The 20,798-nt window shown below is 41.8% G+C and overlaps 1 protein-coding gene across 1 annotated transcript in view; it reads left to right on the top strand.

The window, feature by feature from the left end:
* Window positions 1–20,798, top strand: part of SMC2 (structural maintenance of chromosomes 2) — a 39,587-nt gene that overhangs the window by 8,753 nt on the left and 10,036 nt on the right. The window contains exons 9-18 of the mRNA XM_045021852.1: window positions 7,077–7,226; window positions 10,209–10,442; window positions 11,948–12,107; window positions 13,032–13,149; window positions 14,407–14,545; window positions 15,080–15,199; window positions 15,685–15,889; window positions 17,799–17,934; window positions 19,565–19,689; window positions 20,481–20,674. Of these exons, the coding sequence (XP_044877787.1) occupies window positions 7,077–7,226; window positions 10,209–10,442; window positions 11,948–12,107; window positions 13,032–13,149; window positions 14,407–14,545; window positions 15,080–15,199; window positions 15,685–15,889; window positions 17,799–17,934; window positions 19,565–19,689; window positions 20,481–20,674 (1,581 nt within the window). The remainder of the gene's footprint in view (window positions 1–7,076; window positions 7,227–10,208; window positions 10,443–11,947; window positions 12,108–13,031; window positions 13,150–14,406; window positions 14,546–15,079; window positions 15,200–15,684; window positions 15,890–17,798; window positions 17,935–19,564; window positions 19,690–20,480; window positions 20,675–20,798) is intronic.

The following is a 20,798-nucleotide window of genomic DNA, read 5'->3' on the forward strand; positions in this document are numbered from 1 at the left end:
TAACCCTTTACTAACTATTCATGACACGCCCCCCAAATCGTCACAGTGGGATCCACTGGCGGCGATTTCCTCCTAGAACTGTAAAACAACCAGAGTAATAAAACACATGCACTATTACATCGACTACTAAGCATGAAAACATATTAAGAACAGTTTTTAGCCACTTGATTCTGGGAAACTTTCACCAGAGAGTGCATCAGCAACTTTGTTGGAAGCTCCTGAAATGTGTTGAATGTCAAAGTCTTGGAGAGCTAAGCTCCAGCGGAGAAGTTTCTTGTTGTTTCCCTTGTTGGTGCGAAGCCACTTTAGCGCAGCATGGTCAGTTTGTAGCTGGAAGTGCCGGCCCCAAACGTATGGGCGTAGCTTTTCCAAGGCATACACAATGGCGTAACATTCTTTTTCACTGATGGACCAGTGGCTTTCCCTCTCAGACAGTTTCTTGCTGAGAAACACGACAGGATGGAAGCTGTGATCCGGTCCTTCCTGCATTAGTACCGCTCCTACCCCACGTTCAGATGCATCGGTGGTAACTAGGAAGGGTTTGTCAAAGTCTGGGGCCCTTAATACAGGGTCCGACATGAGCATCGCCTTAAGCTGGGTAAAGGCTTTCTGACACTCATCAGTCCACTTAACTGCATTTGGCTGGGTTTTCCTGGTCAGATCAGTTAGTGGGGCAGCGATTTGGCTGTAGTGTGGTACAAATCGCCTGTAATATCCGGCCAAACCTAAGAAGGATTGGACCTGTTTCTTTGACCTTGGGACAGGCCACTGTTGGATAGCCTCCACCTTGGCCTGTAGGGGGTTGATGGTTCCTTGACCCACCTGGTGTCCTAGGTAAGTCACTCTGTTGTGGCCTATTTGACACTTTTTGGCCTTAACAGTTAGTCCTGCCTGCCTGATGCGCTCTAAAACCATTTTCAAATGTTCTAGGTGTTCGGGCCATGAATCAGAAAAAATGGCCACATCATCGAGGTATGCAACTGCACAGTCTTCCAATCCTGCTAGTAGACCATCCACCAGCCTTTGGAAGGTGGCAGGTGCATTCCGCAGTCCGAACGGAAGCACAGTAAACTCATACACCCCTGCATGGGTGATGAAGGCAGATTTTTCCCTGGCGGGTTCATCTAGTGGTACCTGCCAGTATCCCTTGGTTAAATCAATGGTAGAGATGAACTGGGCACGTCCCAACTTTTCCAATAGCTCATCAGTGCGTGGCATTGGATAGTTGTCTGGACGAGTTACAGCATTTAGCTTACGGTAGTCCACACAAAAGCGTATTTCCCCATCTGGTTTGGGAACCAGAACCACTGGAGATGCCCATGCACTGGTAGAAGGGCGGATGATACCCATCTCCAACATGTTGTCAATCTCCTGTTTAATAGCAACTTTGGCATGAGGTGACACCCGGTAGGGTGGTGTTCTAATCGGGTGAGCATTACCTGTGTCAATGGAGTGGTAGGTTTGCTCAGTCCGTCCTGGGATGGCTGAGAACAAGGGGTCGAAGTCAGTGCACAGTCCCTTGATCTGTTGCCGCTGTAGACGTTGTAGGGTTGTGGAGAGGGTCACCTCTTCCACACCACCATTTCTTTTACCTTCGTAGTAGACACCTTCAGGCCACTCGGTGTCATCTCCTTCCTGAACTGTAAAGTGACAGACCTGTAATTCTCTGGGATAAAAGGGCTTTAGAGAGTTAACATGAAACACTTTAGGCTTTAAAGAGGAATCAGGGAATGTTATGAGGTAGTTAACAGCTCCCAGGCGCTCCTGGACCATGTATGGTCCTTCCCAGGACGCCTCCATCTTATGGGCCTGTTGCGCCTTCAAGACCATGACCTGGTCTCCTACCTTGAAGGACCGCTCCTTGGCATGTCGATCATACCAGACCTTTTGCTCCGCTTGAGCATCTCTTAAGTTCTCTCGAGCAAGGGCCCAAGAGTCTCGGAGGGTGTTTTGAAGGTTGCTTACAAAGTCCAGAATGTTAGTCCCTGGAGGAGGTGTAAACCCCTCCCATTGCTGCTTTACCAGCTGTAATGGCCCCTTAACCTCATGGCCATACACCAGCTCGAATGGTGAGAATCCTAAACTGGGATGTGGAACAGCCCTGTAGGCAAACAGCAACTGTTGTAACACTAGATCCCAATTATTGGAGTGTTCATTGACGAATTTGCGGATCATGGCCCCCAAAGTTCCATTGAACCTTTCCACTAGGCCATTAGTTTGGTGATGGTACGGGGTGGCAACCAAGTGATGCACCCCATGAGTTTCCCACTGGTCTTTCATGGTCCCTGATAGGAAGTTTGTTCCCGAATCTGTAAGAATTTCAGAGGGCCAACCCACCCTGGTAAAAATGTCAGTTAAGGCCTGGCACACAGTGTTAGCCCTGGTGTTGCCTAGAGCTACTGCTTCCGGCCATCTGGTAGCAAAGTCCACAAAAGTCAGTATGTACTGCTTTCCTCTGGGGGTCTTCTTTGGGAAAGGACCCATAATATCCACAGCTACTCGCTGAAATGGGACCTCCATTATGGGAAGTGGTTGGAGAGGGGCCTTGATCTGGTCTTGGGGTTTTCCTACCGTTTGGCATACCTTACAAGACCGGACGTAAGTGGTTACCGCCTTGCCCATCCCCTCCCAGTCAAAGGACCTTCCCAACCTGTCTTTGCTTCGTTTCACCCCAGAATGGCCACTAGGGTGATCATGGGCTAAGCTTAAGAGCTTTTCCCGGTACTTGGTCGGAACGAGCAACCGTTTTTGAGGATGCCAGCCCTCCTGGTGTCCACCAGAAAGAAATTCCTTGTATAACAGTCCTTTCTCCACAACGAACCGGGATCGGGTAGTAGAGCTGAGAGGCGGTGGGTTGCTGCGTGCCGCCGCCCATGCTTTCTTGAGGCTGTCATCAGCTTCCTGCTCTTTCTGGAACTGTTCCCTTGAGGCGGGAGACACCAGTTCCTCTGGAAGCGATGTAGGTGATGAGGTTGTTTCCGTTGACTGTGGACCGCTCCCCGCTGGTGCACAAAGTGTCATTTCAGGCTCCGGCTGAGCCTCTTGGGTAGGGTTGTTTGCTGCTTCTGCCAGTTCAGGCCCGTTGGCGCCCTCTGGCGGTGGAGTTGCAAGCGCTGGCGCCGGTGCTGGCGCTGGTTGCTCTTCCAGTTCCGGTTCTGGGACTGGATGTACTATGGCTGCTGTAGGTGTTGGCCTGGGATCCGGTTCCACCACCTCTGTCTGGGTCTCTGGTAATACAGACGGGGTCTCGGTGGATGGCTCAGGAACAGGGATGGGTCCGGCAGCTCGTCTGGCTTGGCTGCGTGTAACCACTCCCTCTGTTTTTTGCTGTTCAATGTGTCGGGCCAAGTCGTTCCCCAGTAGCATGGGAATCGGATGGTTGTCATAGACAGCAAAAGTCCACTTCCCTGACCAGCCCTTGTACTGGACAGGTAAACGCACAGTAGGTAATGTTACAGGTTTTGACATGAAGGGTCGAATTGTCACTTTGGTTTTCTGGTTGATGAATTTGGGGTCCACGAAGGTTCGGTGGATAGCTGACACATGTGCTGCAGTGTCTCTCCATGCGATGATCTCCTTTTCGTCCACTCTCAAAGTTTCCCTATGTTCTAAGGGTATTTGAGATACATCTATGTCCGGCTTTCCTTGGTGTGAAGGTGCAAGGAGTTGCACTCGGTTTAGGTTCTTTGGGCATTTGGCTTTGATATGCCCCAATTCATTGCATTGAAAACATCGCCCAGTTGATGGGTCACCGGTTTGTGTTGGTCTACTGGAGACTGGTGAGGTAGAAGAAGAGGTAGAGTGTGACTGTCCGTGGGTTGTAGGTGTGGGTTTGATTGGTCCGCGACGGTAGGGTTTAGTGTCGGTGTGTACCCTGTTGGATTCGCTCCCCTTGGCAGTAGCTTTCGTGTTGTCTACCGATGCCATCCATCTGGCTCCAATCTCTCCTGCCTCAGTGAGAGTTTTTGGTTTACCATCTTGGATGTAGCGTCTAATGTTCTCAGGAACACCATCTAGGAACTGTTCCATCAATATCAGGAGGTGTAGGTCGTCTAGCTCCTTAACCTTGGATCCTGATATCCAGGAGAAATAGTGTTTTTCCAGGTAAGCAGCGTGCTCTGGAAATGACATCTCTGGTTTCCATTTCTGGGCTCTGAAACGCTGACGGGCGTGATCAGGGGTGATGCCCATTCTGAGTCTGGCCTTGGTTAGGAACAGTGGAAAGTCGTCCATCAGGTCTCTAGGCATTTCAGCTGCCACCAGGGATAATTGTCCGCTGAGCTGTGACCTCAGCTCCAGCATGTATTGATCTTTAGGAAGATGGTATCCAATACAGGCCCTCTCAAAGTTTTCTAAAAAGGCCTCAACATCATCCCCGGCCCTGTAGGCGGGAAATTTTCTCCGAGAAGGTTGGTCATTAGGTTGAAGAGGGGTTGGATTGGGTGGCGTTTGCTGTTTAGTTTTTTCTAATTCCAGAGCCTGTCTCTGGATTTCCAGTTCTTTGTCTTTTAACTCTAATTGTCTTCTGTGCTCAGCCTCTTTGGCTTGTATTATCTCCATTTCTCTCTTGTGATCAGCCTGTTTGGCTTTTTCTTTCATTTCAATCTCCTTGAGTTTTAATTGTAATTCCATGTCTTGTAATTGCAGTTCTTTGTGTCTTGTTTCCAGTTTAGATGCGGCCTTGGCACTCATTGTGTCTGTGTCCTGGCGCTGGCCACACCCCTCTGCAGTCCGTGAACTGTTTGTGGTGTTTGACAGTCCCTAACCCTGGCTATGATAACTTGAGTACAGAAAGATAAAGCAATCCTCTGTATAGCAAACTGTGGTTTGTGTAATGTTACTGCTTTGTACTGAGAAAGAGGGAAAGAGTAAAAAAAAATTCCTCTGTCTCCCTCTGCTCTGAGTTGCTGTACTCAGCAGCCCAGCTGAAAGGCTGCTGCTAACAGTACCCCTGAGAAAAATCTGGTCTATTCCTCAGGGATTGGTGTTCTCCTGTCTTCTGATCCTTTCAAAAGACACAGGGAGAGAAAAATAAAAAAAAAAACAAAAAACCTGGCTGGAGGGTTTGTCTCTTCCCCCCCCTCCCCAAACCTGTTTTTCCTGTTGGATGGGAATGTACTTTGTCGAGCACTTCCCCCCACCTTAGGAATCCTGAGTGATATCTCGTCTCACAATGGACGAAAACACCGCTCCACAGGGGGCTTTGTAACAGAAAGCCCTGGAAGAAACTGAAAATCTTCTAACCCTGAAACTGCTTCAAAACCACCTTTTTCTCAAGCTGCCTGTCCAAGCAACAAGTAAGAAAAAGAGAATGCTCCCTTCAGCGTAGCCCAGCTGAAAAAAATTCCTTCTAACAATGGGATCGAAACTCCGCTGCCACCATGTCAGGAGTCTACCCTCACTTGAAACTGGGCGGTTTCAAAGTGAGGACCCGCATGTCTTCCCCCCCACCCCAAAATCCTAGGGTAGGTCTCCTTCAGGCTGCCACCACTCGGTCGATTACGTGGGCCGAGACACCCCTATATTCCCCCTCCCACTCCCCTTTCCAGAGACGTTCCCTGGGGAAATACAGATCCACTTATCGGAGGGAAACCTCCCCCCCTCTCTCTCTCCTAGCCACTGGAAAGAGATACCTGATTCAACTGTTTGAATCAAACCCAGGAGGAACTATCTCCCCCCTCCCTTCTCTGCCCGGAGATAAGCCTGTCTCACCACCGAGAGAGTGTCTTCGCCCCTCCCCCTATCCACAGTAGAAGGGATTTAATCAAGTCTTTATAGAAAGAATTTATTAAAAGGAAAACAAGAAAATACAGAATCTCTATGAGCCCAAGCTGGACACTCATAGGGTATAACCTTGCTAAGTTTTGGAGAGAATCCTCTCCCTTTCTCAGTACACAAAACAGCAGAATAAGAATAATCAATAACAAACACACAGAATTGCAAGCATAGGATTATTAGGTGAGGTCACAACGTATCTTTCTAATACTCACTATCTTGACTAGAAGAAATTAGTTCAGAAAGGTGGAAACTTGTAGACTTGATTAAAACATCTGGACCCTTGTAACTCCAGACGGCTAAAGACAAAGACCCCCCCAAACAGAGGGAAAAGTTCCCTCCTAGGAGTTTCAAATTCTCTTCCTTGATTGGTCCTCAGGTCAGATGCCCACCAGGTACTATGCTTTAACCCTTTACTAACTATTCATGACAGGGCGCCTCTCCCTGCTGCAGCCCTGAGCCTCTGTGCGAGGCTTAATAGGCAGCTGCGTAGCTTAGAGGGAACTTAGGATAGAATGATTTCCTTTGGATTTTATATGCTTATGTTTATACACTATATACTGTAATTCTTAGCCATTATGTGAAAGACACGCTGTTGATTTAATAATAAACTATTTCAGATGGAAGTATAATCTCCTATCATTACAAGTAATACCTAAGATAAATGAAAGATTAGACTGTGAAATGAAAGATGGACTGTGAAATCTGGTCTTTTGTGTACTTTTACCCTATACTATACAGATTTGACAGTGGAGACCCGCGTTTCTCAAATTGGGGGTTCCAATCCAAAAGGAGGTTGTGGGGGAGGTCACAAGGTTATTGGGGGGAGAGGGGGTTGCAGTATTGCCACCCTTACTTCTGTGCTGCTGCCTTAAGAGCTGGGCGAGCGGAGAGTGGTGTCTGTTGGCCGGGAAACCAGCTCTGGAGGCAGCACTGCTGAACTAAGAGCGGCAATACTATAAAACACTCTCTCTCTCTCGTGTGTGTGTGTGTCAGGACTCCTACAGTTACATCATTGTGAAATTTCAGATTTAAATATCTGAAATCATCAAATTTACGATTTTTAAAATCCTGTGACCGTGAAATTAACCAAAATGGGCTGTGAATTTGGTAGGTCCCTATTTGTAATTATGATGATTAAAACTAAAAGAATTTTTAAGTGACAGTGGTAAGGAAATTTGTTTTTAACCTTTTTTTTTTTTTTTCCCCCTCCCAATGCAGCTGATAGTGTACATTCTATCTTATGATTATTAAACAGGTTTCTTTTAGTCTGAGTTACATTTTCTTTGTCTTGGTTATAGGAAGTTGGTGGTGTACTTCGTTCACTGGAAGATGTTCTTGCAGAAACTCAGAGAGTTGATACAAAAGCACAAAGTGCTCTTGATCTCAAAAAGCAAAACTTAAAAAGTGAAGAGAAGAAATGTAAAGAATTAGTAAAAAGCATGGAGGAGGTAAACAGTAAGGCCCTTGGTTTTTAAAACTTCAGGAAAATATTTAAACTGGTGCACTACAAACATCTTCAGTAATATATAATAGCTGTATGTTGTGATTTATTTACTTTTCTGTAATGTATGTCCAAGAGGGATAAGAGTGTTGGGACAAATTTATGGCATAAACATGAAAGGGCACCACAAGTTTAGAATCATAGAAGATTAAGGTTGGAAGAGACCTCAGGAGGTCATCTAGTCCAACCTCCTGCTCAAAGCAGGACCAACACCAACTAAACCATCCCAGCCAGGGCTTTGTCAAGCCGGGCCTTGAAAACCTCTAAGGATGGAGATTCCGCCACCTCCCTAGGTAACCCATTCCAGCGCTTCACCACCCTCCTAGTGAAATAGTTTTTCCTAATATCCAACCTAGACCTTCCCCACTGCAACTTGAGACTATTACTCCTTGTTCTGTCATTTGCCACCACTGAGAACAGCCGAGCTCCATCCTCTTTGAAACCCCCCTTCAGGTAGCTGAAGGCTGCTATCAAATCCCCCCTCACTCTTCTGCAGACTAAACAAGCTCAGTTCCCTCAGCCTCGCCTTGTAAGTCATGTGCCCAGCCCCCTGATCATTTTCGTTCCCCTCCACTGGACTCTTTCCAATTTGTCCACATCCTTTCTGTAGTGGGGGGCCCAAAACGATGCCATACTCACCAGTGCCAAATAGAGGGGAATAATCACTTCCCTCGATCTCATGGCAGTGCTCCTACTAATGCAGCCCAATATGCCGTTAGCCTTCTTGGCAACAAGGGCACACTGCTGACTCATATCCAGCTTCTTATCCACTGTAATCCCCAAGTCCTTTTCTGCAGAACTGCCGTTTAGCCAGTCGGTGCTTAGCCAGTCAGTTCCCAGCCTGTAGCAGTGCATGGGATTCTTCCATCCTAAGTGCAGGACTCTGCACTTGTCCTTGTTGAACCTCATCAGATTTCTTTTTGTCCAGTCCTCCAATTAGTCTGTCACTCTGGACCCTATCCTAACCCTCCAGCATATCTACCTCTCCCTCCATTTTAGTGTCATCTGCAAATTTGCTGAGGGTGCAATCATCCCATCATCCAGATTATTAATGAAGATGTTGAACAAAAGTGGCCCCAGGACCGACCCCTGGGGCACTTCGCTGATACCGACTGCCAACTAGATATCGATCCGTTGATCACTACCAGTTGAGCCTGATGATGTAGCCAGCTTTCTATCCACTTTATAGTCCATTCATCCAATCCATACTACTTGAACTTGCTGGCAAGAATACTGTGGGAGACCATATCAAAAGCTTTGCTAGAGTCAAGGTATATCATGTCCACTGCTTTCCCCATATCCACAGAGCCAGTTATCTCATCATAGAAATCAATTAGGTTTGTCAGGCATGACTTGCCTTTGGTGAATCCATGTTCACCTTCCTATCCTCCAAGTGCTTCAAAATGGATTCCTTGAGGACCTCCTCCATGATTTTTCTGGAGACTGAGGTGAGGCTAACTGTTCTGTAGTTCCCTGGATTCCCCTTGTTGCCTTTTTTAAAGATGGGCACTATATTTGCCTTTTTCCAATTGTCCGGGACCTCCCCTTCTTGCCACAAGTTTTCAAAGATAATGGCCAATGGCTCTGCAATCACATCAGCCAACTCTCTCAGCACCCTCAGATGCATTGCATCGAGCCCCATGGACTTGAGCATGTTCAGCTTTTCTAAATAGTCCTTAACCTGTTCTTTCATCACTGAGGGCTGCTCACCTCCTCCCATACTGTTCTGCCCAGTGCAGCAGTCTGGAAGCTGACCTTGTCTCTGAAGACTGAGGCAAAAAAAGCATTGAGTACTTCAGCTTTTTCCACATCATCCGTCACTAGGTTGCCTCCCCATTCAGTAAGGGTCCCACACTTTCCCAGACCACTTTCTTGTTGCTAACATAACCCTTCTTGTTACCCTTCACATCCCTTGCTAGCTGCAACTCCAATTGTGCTTTGGCCTTCCTGATTACATCCCTGTATGCTTGAGCAATATTTTTATACTCCTCCCTAGTCATCTGTCCACGTTTCCACTTCTTGTAAGCTTCCTTTTTGAGTTTAAGCTCACCGACTATTTCTTTGTTAAGCCAAGCTGGTTGCCTGCCATATTTGCTATTCTTTCTGCACATCAGGGTAGTTTGTTTCTGTGCCCTCAATAAGGCTTATTTAAAATACAGTCAGCTCTCCTGGACTCCTTCCCCCCTCATATTAGTCTCCCAGGGGATTCTGCCCGTCAGTTCCCTGAGGGAGTCAGTCTGCTTTTCTGAAGTCCAGGGTCTGTATTCTGTAGAGATAAAGAATAAGTGGCATTGCCTTTTTACAATATCATGTATTATATAAAGTAGTCTAAATTTGCCCTTTAATAAAGATTTGATTTCCCCCTTCAGTGTCACCTGAGAGAGAGAGTTTGTTTTAAGCTTGGTGTTCCTGTGTAGCCTGATATAAAGAATATATTCCCATTAGAAATTGTGTGTGCATGAACAGAATAGGCCCCCTCAGCTAATATTTTCTTTTTTATGAATTTCAGGGAAGATCACAATAACTTTAAAATATGTTGCTCTATGAGAATATGGATGTTCTGAAGATTAAATTAGACTGTCAAGGTTCACATTTCTGTCATAAATTTTTACCTGTTACTGTTACCAGTAATACTTAAACAAAAACAAAAAAACCTTTTCCCCTCTAATCTGTATCATTTACAGTAATTTATTTTTCCAGTGTATTTTGTGCAACACTTTGTGTTTGCCCCGTTTGTGTGGCTCTTTCATGCAACAATACAGGCAAGAAAACATTTTAAAAATATAAATGTGTGATTCTACAATCACAAATAATGGCAAGGGGGCTTGGGAACATAGTACCTTAAACTATTTGCAACTCATTTTTCAATACTGTTTAGATTTCAAGTTGATGTTACTCTCTCAAAGGGATCTGATTTGTTTTGCTAAAGGATTCTAAGGCTGTAGTGGCAAAGGAGCAGGAAGTAAAGAAGATAAAAGATGGGCTAAATGCTCTGCAGGAGGCAAGTGACAAAGATACAAATGCTCTGGCTGCTGCACAGCAACATTTTAATGCCGTGTCTGCTGGTCTGTCCAGCAATGAAGATGGTGAAGAAGCAACTCTTGCTGGACAGATGATGACATGCAAGAATGACATTAGTAAAGCAGAAACGGAGGCTAAGCAGGTACGAATAGAAGCTAACCATGTCCCAAACAAGCATTGATGTTTTGATTAACTTTGTCTTGAAAAGCTTGCTCAGCAACGTTCCGTTTGGTTATCAAAAAATGCTTTACAGGGATGTTCTGTAACAGGCAATGTATGATAGCATATTGTATTATCAAGGCTAGCTGTTTGTGATAACATAAATTGGGAAAAGCCATGGCATTGACGTGAGAAAAAATACAAAAATTATAATTTTAGATTAAAAAAGAAAGTCATGGTACTCAATTTTTTTATTTTAACCCTATGTAAACATAAAAAATGTTTAAAATTAAATATAACCAGTTCAAACTACATTAAAGCCCTAAATTCCACTGTGTATATGAAAACCAGACTTATAAAAATTCATTGATCAGTCTTGCTCAGTAGATGGATACTTGTTCTCTTTGTTACTCGGTGTTTTAAATGATGAGGGAAAGCTCTGAGAGTCCTGATTTTGGCCATGGTAGTCATGAAAAGATTAATCTTAATTTTAAATCATGCAGATCTGTGGCAAGGTATGTTGGTATTTGTTCTAATTTATGCCAGATTTAGGCTAAAAAGTTAGGTTAACCCAGCTACATCTCTCGGGGGCGCGAGAAAAATTCACATCCCTAAGTGATGTAGTTAAGCTGACCTAACCACCCCACCCCTTGATATAGACAGTACAAGGGGGAAGGAAGAATTCTTCTGTTGATTTATGTGCCACCTCTCAGGGAGACGGATTAACTAAACCGATGGGAGAACCCTTCTTGTCACTAATGGGTGTCTACACCAAAGTGCTACAGTGGCACTGCTGCAGCATTTCTAATGAAGACGTAGCTTTAGTAATAGTCATTTGGTACATTCATACTAAACTCTTTGTCCCAGTCTCATTAATAACATGTTCCAAAAGTTTATCTTTTGAAACTGAAGGTTCTCATGTATGGTAAACACAGAATGAATTGTTCTCAGTGGTGTTTTAGTTTTGGTTGCATGTTTTTGTTTTTTAATCGGTTAAATTATTTGTTCAAACTTTTGTGGACAAAGTAAGAATGTCTCTCTCTTCTGTCAAACTTTCATGTGTTGTTGTGCTCTAATGCACGGTTTTAAATTAAAACTTCAAACTTAACATATGCATAGTCCTTAGTGAGGAATGTGTTCCATGATTTATCTGAAGAAATGGGGTTTTGAAAAACCCTAAGGGGGCCTGCTCCTTTTCATTCATTTACTAGCCCTATTCATTATCCTCTCTGAAACCTTCCCTCATCCTGCCTTTTAATATATGACCTAAAATAAGAGATGCACAATATCATATTTTTATTTCCAAACTCTCTTCCCCATCTACCATTGCACTATGTTTTTAAATGCCAAGGATGTTATTTGACACTATTGTAAGTGATAATTATCCTGAATGATAACCCAAGCACCCTGATAATGTAGAAATTCTAAATCTATATAATCATACTGTTTGAAAAACCTCCAGGTTGTTTGTCCTGTGTTTCACTATAGGCTCAAATGAAGTTGAAACATGCTCAACAAGAATTAAAGACAAAACAAGCGGAAGTAAAAAAGATGGATGGTGGCTACAAGAAAGATCAAGAAGCATTTGAAGCTGTCAAAAAGCTGAAAGAAAAACTAGAAAATGAAATGAAAAAGCTAAACTATGAAGGTTTGTTGTACTGACTGTACTGGTAGAATAGCAGTTTTGGGATTGGTGGGTGGAAGTATAGGACGATCTAGAAGAACTTGGTGTGAAGAAAGAGCCTGGAAATATAGGAAGAGAACTCTGAAGAAATCAATATTTCTTCCATTTTAATGAATGGTTACTAGTATAGCGGTGGTAGCACAATGGAATTAGTTGGGAAAATATGCAGCTTTCTTACTTGCAGCAGGTAAGAGTTCATAGATCATAGGGGCTGTATGATTGCCTGTTGAAGGTAAAAGCATACTAGTTTAAACTTACAGGCCAAGATTTATAAACTCTGGGTATTTAAATTGAGTCACCAGACTAAAAGTTTTCCCCAACCTCTTCCCAATAAAGGGCAATGACTTTCATTTTCATTAAGGCACCTTCACACCACACTGTCAACATAAGTGTCACTCACATCCAATTTGAGGCCCCTTTACAGTGCAAATGCAGAGCTAGAGTGTAAAGGGGCTCTAGTGTAAATGAAAATCCAGGCCAAAGTCAATAGCAAATGCCAGTGTTTGCCATTTCTGAAAATCTAACCAATTTAAGTGCATTACTTTAGGCACCTAACTTGGAACATGTCCTAAGCAAGATAAAGCGTCTTGGAATTTTTTGTGTGTCCTATCTGCAAAAAGTGCATTTATCTAACTAAAAGTACCAATTGTTGTTTTTCTATAAATCTCACTGAAGCTTGCAAGATTCCAGGTTTCTGATTTGTCTGTTTGGAATATTTGGGTGTCGATATTTTGCTTAAATTATAGCTGTAAGAATCTTGGAAGAAGGAAGGACTTCTCATCATGCCTTGGGCTATGTGCTGTGTACCTGCTTCTAAACTGCTTCATATCTAAATCTGCAAAGATTGTAACTAAAAAGTTCGGTGATATTTTTGTTTGGTTCTTTTAGACAAAAAAGAAGAAACTCTTTTAGCAAAACGGAGAGAGCTGTCTCGTGACGTCAATCAGTTGAGAGAGTCATATGAAGCCTTAATGGCCAAGTTTCCCAGTCTACGGTTTGAATATAAGTAAGGTCTCAGAATTGTACTCTAATGTTCACTAAACATCCTTTTTAAAAAAAAATGTCCTCTAGAAACTTTTATAAGATTGTGTGAACTCAGGAGAACGACAATTCAAGAAGTCATTGTTTTGCTATTGGTATATAAATAGTTTGCTTCCCTTTCCATTACTGACTTTCTGTTATGGCATGATTAATCTGCCCAGGTATTTAGGACAATAGTATATTACTGGCACTTACACAGCTCTTTTTACCCACGGATGTCCAAGCACTTTACAAAGGTGGTAAATATCATCTCCTTTTTACAGATGGGGAAATTGGGGTATGAAGAAGTAACATGACTTGCCCAAGGTCCATCCTGCCAGTGGCAGGGCTAGTCTCCTGAGCCACAGTCCAGTGCACTATCCACTGGGACAAGTAAAAGTGAAATCAGCAGATGCATTTATTATATGCTTTGCAAATGTTAGCCACTAATTTCTGATGATATAGCATCAAAACTATTAGTTATCCTTTTCGCTTAGAAATATTATGACAGCTAATTACTGATCAGTTTTATACTGTCACTGTTGAGAAATGCAGTTTTCTTTAAATGTCCATAGGCATTAGTATTTTCAGTTAGAGAAACATGCTATATCTTTTTGTCTAAAGTTTGCTATGATCCATTGTTATATTGTTAAATTTTGTATGTGTGCCTCTTTAAATAGTGCCTTTGACAAGTTCATTCAAATCTAAAAGGCTAGTGATAAAAAATCAATGACTTCTTACATTCGAGAAAAAAATGTCATGAACGTCTTCGTAATCTCCCCAAACCTCCTTCATGTGACTATGTAAAAAACTACTTTAATGAAAGATTTATACCTTGTACCTAATGAATAGGCTTGCTTCATGTAACTTTAATTTAACGCCAAAATATGTCTGTTTATATGTCAATTAGAAATATTAGCAATGCTCCCAAATTTTGTTATCTTATTAATAAAGTCAGTTCTGCGTAACTATTTGTAGTGCCAAATTTTATGAACAACTTGAGGCAATGTTGACGGCAGGATTGTTCTATTTATTCCACAGCTGACGGTTTACTTGGAAAACCTTATTTGTTTGTTATGAAGTTTTAAAATAATTTAGCTGTCCGTGGCTTCAGAATATTATAGCTCTGCATATTGTGGAATTTTTATATTCGTATATGTGGGTTCAGAGTTTGTCATAAGCTGTTTTTCATCCTAAAGAAACATAATTTGTATGCTATCATACCATTTTAATTTATTTTAAGGGATCCAGAAAAAAATTGGAACCCAAACCATATAAAAGGGCTTGTTGCCTCTCTAGTCACCGTGAAAGAGATCTCCACAGCAACAGCTCTAGAAGTGGTAGCTGGGGGAAAACTCTATAACATTGTGGTGGACACAGAGGTATGTTTCTTAACATATAACATTTAAGTACATCCCTTTGGCTGTATTCAACCCTGTGATTTAGTCATGCAACTTCTGTGAACACTCCTGGGAGATGTGTAGTTAAAACTTTGTGCATTATGGCCAAGATTTTCAAAAGAAATTAGTGACTTGGGGTCTCAACTTCAGGCAATTTAAAAGAGTGCAAGTTTTCAGGAAGTGCTGAGCACCTGCACTCTGAAAATCAGGCCTCTTTAAAGTATCTCCAGTTGGTCCCCACCCCCAAATTTGAGGCCCCTTCAAATCCCTGGTCACCACTAAAAATCTTGGCCCATACCAATAGGATATCCTTAAGCAGATACCTTAGCAAGTAGTGAATTTACCTTTAGTGAGTATGAATTAATATAGATCAAATGGAGTCATGCCTCCTTAGGCCAAATGTTAAACTCTCCAGTATGTGTATCATTCCTGTAAGAAATTTTTTCTGTTGTCTTAGTTTTCACAATTTGCTATGTGTTTTGATAGCCTTATGTAAATTTTTTTTCTAAATTTTAGGTTATTGGTAAAAAACTGCTAGAAAAAGGTGAACTGAAGCGTCGATACACCATAATTCCACTAAATAAAATTTCAGCACAGTGTATTAAGCAAGAAACTGTGATGGCGGCAAAACGCTTGGTATGTCTTTAGATATATTCTTTTCTGTGTATATGTTTTTCCTTCTTTTGTTTTGTTACTTAAAATTGACATGCTTTAGCTGTTACCATTCTGCAAAAGCACAATAGACAATACATGGGCTGAGTGGGAGTGGAGCAAAGAACTTGACTCACTCTTAGATAGAGGAAGGAGGAGCTGAGCAGAACAATAAAGTTTTGTGTTGCCAGTCACAAAGAAGGGAGTGAGCCAAATAATGTCTGGGAGAGATGCATTGCTGAACTTACTTGATTGTGGTGCCTATTAGTACTCTGACTGGAGAAGGGGAGAGATTGAGTCAGGGTTTTTACCTACAGTCAAGTAGTTCAAAGGCACTTGCTGCTGATGTATTAGTACATGGTATTGAGGAATTCTAATGTTACAAAACCTTATAAGGAGAGCAAGAAACTGGATTTAAAAACTCTATCTAATTCTTGTGGAACACTAATACCATTTCCTTTGACTGTTAGGTTGGTGCTGATAATGTGCATTTGGCGCTCTCTCTGGTTGGGTATGAATCTGAACTGCAGAAGGCAATGGAATATGTCTTTGGAACAACTCTGGTTTGTGATAACATGAATAATGCCAAAAAAGTGACTTTTGACAAAACCATAATGAAAAGAACTGTCACTCTTGGAGGAGATATCTTTGATCCTCAGGGGACGCTGAGTGGAGGTAATCATTATTTTTGTTTCCTACCATATCATCTCCGCTGACAAGTGTACTGCTTTAAATGTTTTAACAAATGCCAACAGTAAAATTGTATTTAGAACCTTACACTGGATAACTGAAATCTATTTGACTGAAGATGTATTCAACTTAAAGTCAAATTCCAGTTAGTCCCTTGATTTAAGAAAAATGGCCATTCAAAGAAGTCTGCAAGACATAAATGAAAATACTGGAACAAAAATATTTGCCTTATTTAAATTGTTTTATTTAAAAGTTATGACTGTATAGTGTTCCCTCTGCACGTGAAATGTGTTGGATAATCCATTTACAAATGTAATAGATAAATATCTCCAATCCAGGAAAAATAAATCAGCTTTTGTTTGGTACCAAAACAACATATGTCATAAGCTTTAACCAGGAAGGGGAGTCCATCTAACAGGGAAAAATATCTTCAGTTAAACCCAAAAATGTATGTATTACATAATTAAATGATCCAGTAAGACAGATACAGTAACTCCTCACTTAATGTCATCCCGGTTAGCATTGTTTCATTGTTACGTCACTGATCGATTAGAGAACATGCTCATTTAAAGTTGTGCAATGCTCCCTTACAATGTTGTTTAGCAGCCGCCTGCTTTGTCCACTGCTTGCAGGAAGAGCAGCCCATTGTAGCCCCATTGGGGGCTTGGAACCAGGGTGGGCCAGCAGCCCCCCCATCAGCTCCCCTAAGTTCCCTGTGCAGCAGCCACTCAGCAGGCTATTAATTGCTGGGCAGTTCAGGTGTCCCTTCTCCCAGTGCCATGTGCTGCTCTTGCCATCTGCCTTGGAGCTGCTTGCTGTGCAGAGGCGGGGGAAGAGGAGTGCTGATGTCAAGGTCTCCCCCTCCCCCTCCTCCTGTACCCCATCTCCACAGAGCAGCGAGGGACACCTCAGGGCTCAGGACCAAGGGAACTTGCTGGCAGCAGCTGCTGTCTCAACTTGTTGATCTGCTTAAAAAGGCAGTGTACTTAGAGTGCTGTCAGCGTACTTAAAGGGGCAACGCGTGCGTGTGTGTCTGTGTCTGTCTGTCTCTCTCTCTCTCTCTCTCTCTCTCACACACACACACACACACACACACACACACACACACACACACACACACACACACTTTTCCCTCTTCTCTCCCCCAGCACTTTGGAAAGTGGAGGGAGTGGTGTGCTACAGTGGGATAGCCTAGGTTCATCACCGTGGGTCCAGTTTCCGCAGGGAATGTTTACAGCCACTGCCATGTGTCTATTGTGTCTCCTTCCTCCATTAGTGCTGCCTCATAGAGTGTGAGGCTACATTAACAATGTGTTAACCCTTGAGGGCTCAGCTGAGTGCTAGTTCATCATTTAGCAGCAAGGCATTCCCTGGGAAATATCCCACCCTCTGACTCCTCCACCTCAACCAAGCTTCACAATCATCATTGCTGTGTACAATATTAAATTGTTATACTGTGAGTGTGTGTAGTTTTATATATAGTAGCATTTTTCAGTAACATAACTACAAGGTTAAGTGAAGAGTTACTGGACTTCAAAACCAAGTTCAGCCAAACATAACCTACTTTTGACCAACTCGTTAAGCAATAGCATAAAAACTTGGATTGAGCTCCATTGAGAGCTTCCAGTCCAGTAATACTAGATTCTAGTAATACTTCTATTCCAGGAAATCTAGGAAAAATAGTTGTAGATAAACATGCCTTAGTTCCAGAGTGAGGAAATAGTCTCTGACTGTGTTTGAGAACTATTATATGTTCAATCTTTGCTTTATAAGCGACTCTAGTTTTGGTCTGTTTGCCGTGTGAGTAGCCCAATTTTTAAACACATCCTGTAGTTTGATTGCCTACCATTACTTACTTAATCATCTCAGCTTTCTGTTTTCTTTCACTAATCAGGTGCACGGTCACAGGCTACACCTGTTTTGTCCAAGCTTCTGGAAATGAAAGATATTCAAGAAAAATTAAAAACAAAGGAGTCTGAATTAGATACAGTAGAAAAGGAGCTGGCAAGCTTAAAGAACACTGCTGAAAAGTAAGGGTTAAAATATACAAGCTTCTAGAAATTCTTTCTCTTTTATTTATATTTATATAATACTGTAGGAGCACAGAGGGTCAGATCAGGTTTTGTATGAGAGCCAGAATAGTGTGACCACTTCACTACACAATTTTACAGGGAGGCAAGGAGATTTCTGGACAACATCTCCAGGAAAATAGTAGCAAGAAAAGCTTTTATTGTTGCTCTGATTGGGAAAATAGCATTTTAGTACACACTGGTCCTTTACTGAAAACGGTGTTCAGTTTTCTGCTTTTCCTATTCACTGAAGTGCCAAATGATTTTCCTGGGATCCTATTCTGTAACTCCTATCCAGAATTTCAGCTTCTAGAGAATAAAATCAGAGTAGGTGAGAGTTATAAAAACACTGAAATTGCAACAGTATCCCCCAAAGTATTTGCTATTTGGGAATTTAAATTATATCTTCTTACTTAGAAAATATTTGTGTGAATTTCAATTAAAAATAATTGTGGAATCTTCCTTTTTATTTAAAGGTCTTCTATGAAATATACTTACGCAAATAAGAGTCCTTAAAAATAAAGTACACTATGCACATGTTGTACTTATTTTTCAAACCCTGTTTCAACCATTTTAATGATTTTTCCAAAAACATAAATAAACGGAGCAAACCAGATTCAAACTTAGTTTTTAACATTTCTATGTCACTTTCATCTAGAATCTGATATTGTACAGTTAAAAAGATTTAGACATCTTCATTTATTTGCTTTTTGATAAATAGTGCAGTTGCTGCACGTCCACTAAGAGGAGTCAGTTTAATTAAGCCACTGATGATAAGCCCTAGTAAGGTTTATGTACTTATTAAATTGTTTGAACAGACATTTTCCATGTATCTGAAAATCCTAGTTATCCACAGCCATAGTGTGTCCCCAGTGTAGCCTTTGGATAATCAGACATTCATATAAATGAACATGCTCTTTTAAGGTGCAATTTCACAGTTTCATGCCAGTCCCCAAAGCTGGAGGAGAGAGAAGAAGGAGCGGGGAAGTTGCTGCAGAAGACAGGAGCCTCCTGGGAAGTCCTCAAGCAGTACCAGGCACTCTCAGCCCCCAGCTCTAAAACCACCAGTACAAATAGCAAGGGCTAAGACTGGCTCCCTCCCTTGGGGCTCTCAGTGCCAGGAAGCACTCGAGTCTCCTTGGTGCTTCTCTGTCCTCTGCAGCTACTCCTTTCCTTCCCCGTTTCCTCCTTCCTCAGGAACTGGCATCACTGCAGTATGAAAATATGAAACTCCAGTTTATCTAAGTGTCCTTGTATCCAAATGTTTTGGATGTCCCCAGGCCATTCAGATAAATGGAATTCTACTGTAAACTTCATTATTGATGAGACTATACAGGATTTATCATTGCAGATGTGTAAATGTTTGTCATATTATCCTAAAGGATATGGCTTGAGGTTTGAGGGCAGGAACTCCCAATTCATGGCTGATACTCAGCCTCAATTTTCCTCATTGTAAAATGGAAATATAAATACTTCTCTATTTATCTCATGTATAGCTTGAAAATTTAAAGCTCTGTGTACCCTACGTAAGTGATATGCCTGTAATTTATCATGCAAATACATCTGATTATGTCTACTATAATTTGCTAAGATATCGCCAACTGAAGCAGCAGTGGGAGATGAAATCAGAAGAAGCAGAGCTATTGCAAACCAAACTTCAGCAAAGTGCCTATCACAAACAGCAAGAGGAGCTGGATACCCTTAAGAAAACCATTGGTGAGATAGCAAGTTGCTGAAAACGTGAAGGACATTATTTGGCTATTCATAGTGGAATCCTTTTATTTGCTTTTGAGATTTATATAAAGCTAATAGCTTTTAGATTCCATTAAAAACCTGAAATTTGTTTTTTAGGGATTTTTGTTTAACAAATACAAAAGATGTTACAAATTAAAATAACAATAGACTGACTGAAATGAGGATAAAGTTAAGGTTGCTGATTTTCTTGAATTCAGGATTTGCACTATACATAGTTTGAATCCTGAGAAATTATTTGAAAAATATTAGTTTTCACACAGGTAAAGGAGATCTGGAAAGAAGGAATAGCAAAAGCATACAGGTCAAGAGGAAGAAATAGGCAGATGTAGTGGGAGTGTCTCAGTGTCAGGAGTGAAGGAACTGATAGGATACCAAAGATTGGTAGACTACCATTCAGTGAATTAATTTGTTCATCCTGTGGTATGTAAAGTGTATATTTATCTGGCATATAAAGGGAGAGATTATTTATTTTGTTTTAACTTAATGAACAAATTTCAATCTTGCTGTACCCACCCATATGTTTTATTTGTGCTGTTAGTATTTGGGCAACATTTATACTGACCCATGGACAAGGGAACACTGAAATTGCTGATCTCCTAAGTTAGTAAAAATCCTTATTACCCCCCCCCCTTTTTTTTTTGTACTAAGCCTTTGTTAAAGTTGATTTGACACCTGAGTTATAAGTATATGTGTAGAAGTTTAGTCAGGGGTTGGAAGAACTCCCAGGCTCAACACTATACTTTTGGATTCAGAGGAAAGTGAAGAGACACTAAAGAAAACCAAGGAAATCCAAAAAAAGGCAGAAGAAAAATATAAAGTACTGGAGAACAAAATGAAAAATGCCGAAGTGGAGCGTGAGAAAGAATTGAAAGATGCCCAGCAGAAGCTAGATGGTGCCAAAAAAAAGGCAGATGCTTCCTGCAAAAAAATGAAAGAAAAGCAGCAGGTAAATCTTTTTCACTGTTGGTAGCAAGTTTAACAATCCTGAAAAATGGCCACAATGGAGCAGAAGTGTATGTGGAGGTTTATGATTATCTTAAACATTATCAGTTTCAGTACATGGATATTAT

Source organism: Mauremys mutica, chromosome 6, assembly GCF_020497125.1.
Source record: "Mauremys mutica isolate MM-2020 ecotype Southern chromosome 6, ASM2049712v1, whole genome shotgun sequence".
Classification (NCBI taxonomy): domain Eukaryota; kingdom Metazoa; phylum Chordata; order Testudines; family Geoemydidae; genus Mauremys; species Mauremys mutica.